The sequence below is a fragment of the Sycon ciliatum genome, chromosome 7 (genome assembly GCF_964019385.1).
Source record: "Sycon ciliatum chromosome 7, ocSycCili1.1, whole genome shotgun sequence".
NCBI classification, from domain to species: domain Eukaryota; kingdom Metazoa; phylum Porifera; class Calcarea; order Leucosolenida; family Sycettidae; genus Sycon; species Sycon ciliatum.
The window spans coordinates 14,787,591-14,796,262 of record NC_088649.1 but is presented as its reverse complement, the minus strand read 5'-3'; the positions used below and the strand labels follow the sequence as shown (position 1 = coordinate 14,796,262).

The 8,672-nt window shown below is 46.4% G+C and overlaps 1 protein-coding gene across 2 annotated transcripts; it reads right to left on the bottom strand.

The window, feature by feature from the left end:
- Nucleotides 1–588: 588 nt before the first annotated feature.
- On the bottom strand, nt 589–8,672 carry LOC135821076 (lysine-specific demethylase 2B-like). 2 transcript variants are annotated; one of them, XR_010554287.1, is made up of 7 exons: nt 7,373–8,672; nt 7,006–7,102; nt 6,183–6,289; nt 5,684–5,777; nt 4,255–4,408; nt 1,874–1,988; nt 589–1,142 (listed from the first exon to the last, which is right to left on the bottom strand). XR_010554287.1 is itself a non-coding variant. In XM_065334140.1 (6 exons), exons 1-6 carry the CDS (start codon nt 7,519–7,521, stop codon nt 1,114–1,116), a joined length of 630 nt encoding a protein of 209 aa, XP_065190212.1. In that variant the 5' UTR covers nt 7,522–8,672; the 3' UTR covers nt 589–1,113. The 2 variants fall into 2 exon arrangements, 1 of the variants encoding a protein (XP_065190212.1); XM_065334140.1 differs by lacking the exon at nt 1,874–1,988.

The window sequence follows — 8,672 nt, the reverse complement described above, 5'->3', positions numbered from 1 at the left end:
AATCCAAATAAAATCAATCAATCAGGTTCCTACCTGTGGATGCAGATGGGGACGCTGGTCCACAGGCCATGGTCGTCGATGAACTCCCATGTTGGATATCCGATGGAAGTAACTATGTGTACTAGCAAAGTTACACTGCCACTGATACCATGTACTAGTGATGGTGTTACCCTATGATGTGCTGTGATCCTGTGCCCTCCCGACCTCGTGCTACTGGTGCGTTCGGGTCCCGTCATTCCCGATTTAGGTGGATCAGTTCACATTTGGGGGGACAATGGGCCAGTTTTAATTTCTTACTTTTACGACGGGGCAGCGCCAGTAAAGGTTTTTCAGAACCGCTCACAGAGCGATTTTTATATGGATAATTTCAGTTTTTTTTCCGTTCCCTCCCCACCCCAACCCCGAAGGTAAACATGATGAACACGCGCGCGATGTACTGTATGTAGGCATGAGACTGCGATAACACACTGATACATACCAGCCATCCCCACCTCGCTTACCCCGCACACAGCTACACAAACACGCGGATGCACACGGTACACGCACACATACGCACATGCACACGACACAAACAGGAAATTCTTCATGTAAAATGCCATGCAAAGCAGTGGCCACCGTACTTTTAAAAGGAAGTCAGTTGTGGAACAAAATAATTCAACTACAACGTGTAGACAAGCTGACGGCCAAAGCACAACATAGCAAACATGACATTTGCCCAAGGATTGCAGTTTGCAGACCACGCCATGGAAGCAGCGAATACAGAATGTAATATCATACAAAGTGACAAGCAAAGAAGTGGCCACCATACACCAGAGACTTGCAGAAAGTCACATATCCAACAGATGGAAAAGTGAACAGCAATCTGGTACAGCCCACACAAGGCAAAGCTGACCTGATACTTGTCCCAGGATCGCAAGTGGCAGATCCTTTTCAATGCATAACATGCAGGTGTACGTTACACGCATGGACAAAAACTGACCGTGTCGCCAGCATACAATGTCATCACATAATTATATACCCCACAAGTTACACACATGCACAGTAGAAGCACAATGAAAGCAATGGAAAAGTACGATGTGGTTGCTGAAGCATCTTCGCACTTCAAATTCAGACTTAAATGTGGTCGTCACGAGATGATATACCTGCAAGATACAAGTGATGCAGAAAGAAAGCAGAAGGTCGTGAGGTAGGCTATGAGACACCACAAACGGGTCACCTACATGTATGTTCAGGGCTAGTGCACTCGCACACAGAATTATCATAATCGAGCATTTCCCAAACTGAGAAGTGCAAGGAAATCCACTTGCATGCACAGGAGCAATTTTGCCGCTGATGTGATGCGCAGTTCGAGACGATCTGCGATGCTGCGTGCTCACCTCTGATGCCGATTACTTCCTTGCTTAGACCAGCCCGGTCTGCTCTCCCTTCACTCTGTTCTAAATCCTACTTGGAGCAGTAAGGCTGTGTCACTGCTCCTACTGATAACCCAGTTAGGTTGTGGTCATTGTTGTGAAAGCAATATCATCGTCATTGTGGTAATAACATACGTTTTGCACAGCGGCTGGCGCTAGAACGTGCAGCAAGCAGCACGCTTGTACTTCGGATTTTGCGATTTTTGCGAGGGCAATGGCTTCCTTTTTGCTTTGGCTACCTACGAAGTATGACCAAAAAATCCATGAGAAGTATTTTTTGGAGCTGGAGTACGAGTGGGGTTGTCTGATAAGTGCTAGGAGAACCCTGCTTTGTGGCTGTAGAGCGCTTAAACGTGCCCTGTTGGCCGAAAAATCCGAATTTTTTCTCTCCCGGGGGACACCCCCGGACCCCCTTGTACCACTCCCAACCACCCTGTGACACCCCTGTCATTGTAGCTTACCTGCTGTCTTTCTTGGAGATGCAGTAGCAGCTGAGGACTTGCATACAATCTCTGTTTCAACTGCCACTATTTCCACAATGTTGTCAGGTATTGGTGCGGGCGACACACGCAGATTCTACACACGCAGAAGGAAAGAAACACCATGTTTCGGTGGAAGTGCGCGAGTTCGATTGGGATTCAAGTAGGAAGGGAGCGTCGCAGCTTCCTCGGACCAAGACCATTCGACTCAGCACCCCGAAGACTACAACTGGTGAAATTTTGATTTTAGGGTATACTTCCCCTTTAAAAAATCACGGGTCTGCGTGAAACTCAGATTGAGCTATCAGATTTTCCCCCGAGACAGAATAATGATTTCACTTAGCACCATAGGAGAGAGCAATGAAAACAAACACGATGACCAGTAAGAGCAAAAATCTGGAACATGACTTCTATTATGTTCTAATTTAGTTCTAAACGAAGCATAACGTCAGAACGGGACATTTTCATGTCTGTTGTCGGCAGGAAAAGGTCAATTGTCGGCGGGTCGTGAAATGCCTCCAAAATCAGCAGGCTACTGACATGTCGGCAGGTGTGGCAACACAGACACACACACACACACACACAACCACACACACGCATACACACGCGCGTACACATGCACACACGTACACACACACAAACACACACACACATACATGTGTTGTAGTACGTTATTTTGTGTATGTCGTGTGTACGTCATGTTGGTGCATGCGTGTGTTGCTGTGGTATGAAAAGCTGTCTTCGTCTTGAGTTCACCATGTCTTCGTCTTGAGTTCACCATGTCTTCGTCTTGAGTTCACCATGTCTTCGTCTTGAGTTCATGATGTCTTCGTCTTGAGTTCGTCATGTCTAGTTGTGTTTCTTCGTCGTGTCAATAAACAGTCTTCCTAAATGTAGTTATCGTCGTCTCTTTGTACAAGCGTGGAGATGGCACGGGACTGGGAGCAGGTGGAGAAAAGCGAGTTACAACATTGGTGGCAGCGGTAATGGAAATTTGTAAATCTCAACTTCTGGATTCGTCCTGCGTGGCCTTCGCTCCCATGGCCCAGTTTCCGATGTCATCTCCAGTCGTCCTATCGTCACAATTTTGTCCGTCTTGAAGAAGTTCGTCCGTCGTTCTCGTCCTTCATCATTCGTCTCTCCCGTCTCTTGTCAGTCGTCGTCAGTCGTCGTCACTGGTGGTCCCGGACACGACGTAAAACTGTGCCCAGAAGAAAAACGGAAACAGAAAAAAAGAAGGATGGAAGGTGAAGGCTGCAGTGTGAGGATGTGGACGCTGAGCAGCGCTTTGAGATGGCGGACGACATGGCAGACGGCGTGAGGAGTTTCGTTGGTGAGAGGGTACGTGTGTTGTTGTGAACGTGATGAGTATGTGAGTTGTGTATTTTCTGTTCTCCCAACATTTTGTTCTTTATTATTTGCTCTCCTCGAGGGTAAAGAGGCGCCCGCACAGCGCGTGTGTTCTGTTTGTTTTTTGATTTGCTCTTCTATGAGGATAACTAGAGGCCCCCACAGAGCCAGTGGATTCTGTTCTTTTTGTTATTCTTATGATTTGTGCTCTCACATTTTTAGAATTTTTGCGTGATCGTGAGGTGGTGTGTTGAGTGCACTAGTTTAGAGTTTTTGAGGTTATCAGTTCCCACACGTGTGACAGCGATCGTGGCTGGTGTTCTGGGTGGGCGGACAGAGTTTTTTTGAATAATCTGCAGTGCAGGCAGAGGTATATTATTTCTGGGTGTGACTGGTACTGGTGTGGTATGATTGAGTGATTTGTGTGATCTTTTCCTCTTTTTTACTCTGTTTTATTATTAGAATCGAGGACGATTCTACTCTTGGGAGGGAGTTATGTTGTAGTACGTTATTTTGTGTATGTCGTGTGTACGTCATGTTGGTGCATGCGTGTGTTGCTGTGGTATGAAAAGCTGTCTTCGTCTTGAGTTCACCATGTCTTCGTCTTGAGTTCACCATGTCTTCGTCTTGAGTTCATCATGTCTTCGTCTTGAGTTCATCATGTCTTCGTCTTGAGTTCGTCATGTCTAGTTGTGTTTCTTCGTCGTGTCAATAAACAGTCTTCCTAAATGTAGTTATCGTCGTCCCTTTGTATAAGTGTGGAGATGGCACGGGACTGGGAGCAGGTAGAGAAAAGGGAGGTACAACACATGCACACACACACACACACACACACGCATTACACCTTCAAGCAGCCGAGCCCGTTGGCAACAGACCCAACACAATCAGGCATAAAGGCACCAACCAACCGAACTAGCTGGCACATACATACACACACTTACACACACACATACATACATACATACATACATACATACATACATACATACACACACTTACACAATCTCACTCACCAGTAGGAATGACAAAAGTCAAGCCTGGTTTCAATTCGACGCGGGCACACTTCTCGACCATGTCACCCAGGAATATATCCTGCTGTTTACCCGACAACACCCACTGCTCATAGATGTGAAGATTGATTGGGGTCGGAGGAATCAGCCAGAAAACCTGCAGTGCACAACAAACACACGCACACACACGCACATACGCACACACACACACACGGCCGCATTGTAAACAGTACAGTTAGTCACACCTTTTTACACTGAACCTCAACGGTAAAGAAGCGTTAGAGCACCGCTGCCCTCAAGTGAAGGCGCCTGGCTCGAGTCCTGGTGGCGCCAGTCAATTTTTTCTTCAGACGTTTTCCCGTTTGCATCTTTCCCTCAACCAATGAACAGGTAAGGAGTCGTCTGTATTTTTCGAAAAATTAAAAAATCCGTCCTCGGGCAAAAAGGGGTAGGGTTGTCAAGAGTGCTGGCTGAATTATTATTTTTTGATTATTCGTACTTTTTTCTCTTTTTTTTTGCAGGCCGGGGCTTTCATACACTTGTTGCACTGACTGTGTAGTGTACTGTAGACCAGGGAGTCGTAAAATACCGGTATTTACGACTCCCTGCTGTAGACGTAGTGTAGGATCGATTGTCGCAAACACCAGTATCTACTATACATGACTTTTCAGATTTTTCATGTAGTTGTAGGACGTGCATGGCCGTCGGTTGACCTACTACTCACTGTACTTAGCTACTAGTACTTGACATACAATGTAGGTGCAGTCAGAAAACATGGGGTCAGGAGTTATTATTTTCGAGCTGGGCATTGGTAAAAATCAAAAACTTAACGGGAAAAAATGGGGGTGGGTGGGTGGGTCAGAGACAAATTTGCATGAGGACGGATTTTTTAATTTTTCGAAAATTACGGACGACCCTAAAGAAGGTGGTGTGACTTACAATCGAGCGTGACTTCTTCCTACGTAATATGTGAATGTACTGTATAGAAACAACTTGGCTCAGACCTGTTGCGACTTATCATCAAGTGCGACTTCTAATCAGTGAAATGCTGTACACTTAAGCCAATGCCAGCTTTCTTCTTCTCATTCCACTTCCTTCCAAGGTTCTTCTACAAGACACATTCGTGATTATAAGGAGCTTGTCAGTCAGAAGGATGGACAGAGAGGTAAATATACATACAAGTACGGATGGATGATGGGTAGAGAAACAGACAGAAAGACAGACAGACAGACAGATAAACAGACAGACAGACAGACAGATAAACAGACAGACAGACAGATAAACAGACAGACAGCCAGGTAAACAGACAGACAGATAAACAGACATACAGACAGACAGACAGATGTATGTCTGTATCTACACCCATCGTCCATCTATATACTGTGTACATGTGTGTGACACAAAAACAGACAAACAGACAGGGAATGCTGACCTTTCCACCCTTGAGAATGTGATACCAGACGGATGTGCCACCAAAGTCGATACGGAAATCTGTGTAGCAGCCACCGACGCTCATCAGGCAGTACCTGTGACAGCACGGCATCACCACAAGCAACAGCAGTAGACCAGCAACAACAACAGCAGCTCCATCAGTAAGCCAGCAACAATAACAGCAGCTCCATCAGTAAGCCAGCAACAGCAACAGCACAAGTAACAGCAGTAGACCAGCAACAGCAACAGCCACACAATCAGTAAGCCAACAACAACAGTAGACCAGCAACAGCAGCGCCAGCACAACCGGCACCAGCAGTAGGGCAGCCAGCAACAGCAACAGCAGCACAATCAGTAAGCCAACAACAGCAGCAGCACCACAAGCACCAGCAATAGGGCAGCTACACCTGTAGTACTATCAACAGCACCAGCAGTCGGCCAGTAACAGCAACACCGGCGGCAGCAGCAGCACCATCAACAAGAACAAACAAAACACATACTTTTGCACTTTGGGATATTTCATGTCGACCAGTCGGTTGGTGGCCTCCTGCTGCAAAGCGCGCAATGTTTCCGGCCACACCAAGTCCACTCCATCCATATGACGTACCTGTGTGCAGCAACAACAACAACAACAGCAACAGCAGCCGCAGCAAGCAAGCAGTAGGAAGAAGAAAAGACAAATGAGCAATTTGTACACGGTTGCGAATACATACTATACAGCTTGTGATGGGGCATTGATAAACCAATATAAACACATTGCACAAACCAATCAGGAGTTAAAAATCCATACTTTCTCAAAACGAGCCTAAGCATGATCATGTATGACATGAGCCTCAAACGCCCACCGAACCCCCCAACACGGCATACAGGGGAGACAGTAGTGCAGTGGAGTGCTCAACTACAGTGCACTCATTTCTCACGACTCCTATCCGGACCTCCAAGTTACGGGCATCTTGGTCTACGGGGAACCCTGTGAGTGAGTTCTAGTGGATATATTACTACTTTACTACCAATTTGTGGAAATACCAGAAGTGACGTAATATGCCAGATCTACGTGCCTTCCACATCAAGATGTACGTGATTACGAACATTTCCAAATGAAGGGCAGAGCCCTCGGTCCCGGACCGCCCGGATACAACAGATAAGAGTGTACTACATATAACGTTACATGCATAGGATTGATTGATTGCAGCTTATATCAATCATATTTTCTGAAAATTGTAGTCCAAGTTGCTGTCTGATGATCGGTTAAAACCGTGAAACTCAGAGTTACAGCAGAAACGCTTTTGATTCTCTCAAGTGTATGTAGGATTGCTGACGTACCAGACTGGGTGACTCCACTTGAGGCTCCAACTTAGTCTTGGTGAACTCCAGGCTAATGACGTTGTAGAGTTCGTCGCGTTTCGCATTCGTGTAGTATCTGCACAAAAGAGTACATGGCGTGTGCCAAACACACACACACACACACACACACACACACACACACACACACACACACGCACACACACGCACACACACACACACACACGCACACACACGCACACACACACACACACACACACACACACACGCACGCGTACACACACACACACAAACACACACACACACACAATGTAGCTCCACGTCTCTTGGAACCTAAGAAAACACCCAAAAGACACCATGCCACCAAGACTTGCACTGAAAGGCTTACTTTGTAAAGTTTGCCATGCTCGTGGTGGAGCCTTGTTGTGAGGACACATCCATGATGTCAATAGTACGCCCACGCCTGCCCATCACCCAAAGACCCCCTAGCGATCTCACTGGCCCATTGCCCGCCATCCTCCTGGCACCTCCACCCATCTGCTGTACACTGCCTCCCCATCGCCTCTTTCTGCGCTTTCATGCTCACACCTGCCTGTTGCCTGCCACCCTCCTGGCACTTCTACTGTCGCGCCGTGGCCCGCACCAGCTGTTCTCCCCATACCTTACACCAGATTTAGCGCTAAATTTGTTTATGCTTGTGGCCCTATGTATTTATAAGCATACTGACTCACTGTTGGGTAGACCCGAGTATCAGTTGTCTGATGTTTGCCTAACGGCATGAAACTCAAGAGTTACAACCAACCTGAACGTCCTCCGCTGAGTCTGCTATGATTTGAAAACTCCGTATGGCGGAACCCAGATGCGCATGCAGTTTACGTAAGACTTTCCGTAGATCGACTACATTTTTTAACTAACGTAATTACGTTATGCGGAACATCTCTAACAAAGTACAGTGAGTGCAGGGAAATACTTCGACAACTGCAGACAGTCAGTTATAGGCGATTCACACGACAGCCACTTGCACGTTTTACGGCGAGTGATTTACGAGAAAAGTGACTGTGTGGATTCACATGGCTGCACTCAACAGCGGGCACGTTTGCATTTTTGAATGATTCACCCACCAGTTGCCATGAGTATTTCAAATTTTCAAACGTGTACAATAATTATCATGGTGAAAAGAGCCGCGTAAAAAATCAAGTCTTGTTTTGCGCTTTTTGGTGTAAATATAGTTTACTGCTTGCCGCAGAGGGGCTGAGGGCTAGACCCACAGGACACTTCTGATCATAACTCACTACAGTCCATTCATAAAAAGATGGGCTCTGGCTCTGGCGAGCTCCCGTATTTGGCGGTTTTTCGTGATTTCATCGTACACAGTGCAGTGCTGCGAACTTTGAAATTTGAAAAGGGTCCAAAAAGGGTGCCTGAACTGGGGTTCGAACCGCAGAATGCACTGTTGCCAGGCGGGGTCAAACGGCCTGGATTTTGATGGTTTTCCCAATTCTGTGCTTTTGGGGCAAAACCTGGCCGAAATCCTATTCTTGCTATGGCTTGCTTTTTGGACAAAAAAACTTCAGAAACATAATTGGAAGAGGATTCCATAGGGGATTGCCAAAAAAAATTCTAAAAAAACTCAAAGTTTGACCCATTTATGGCCAAAAGCTAGAAGTTCATTTTTTTCTGAATGGACT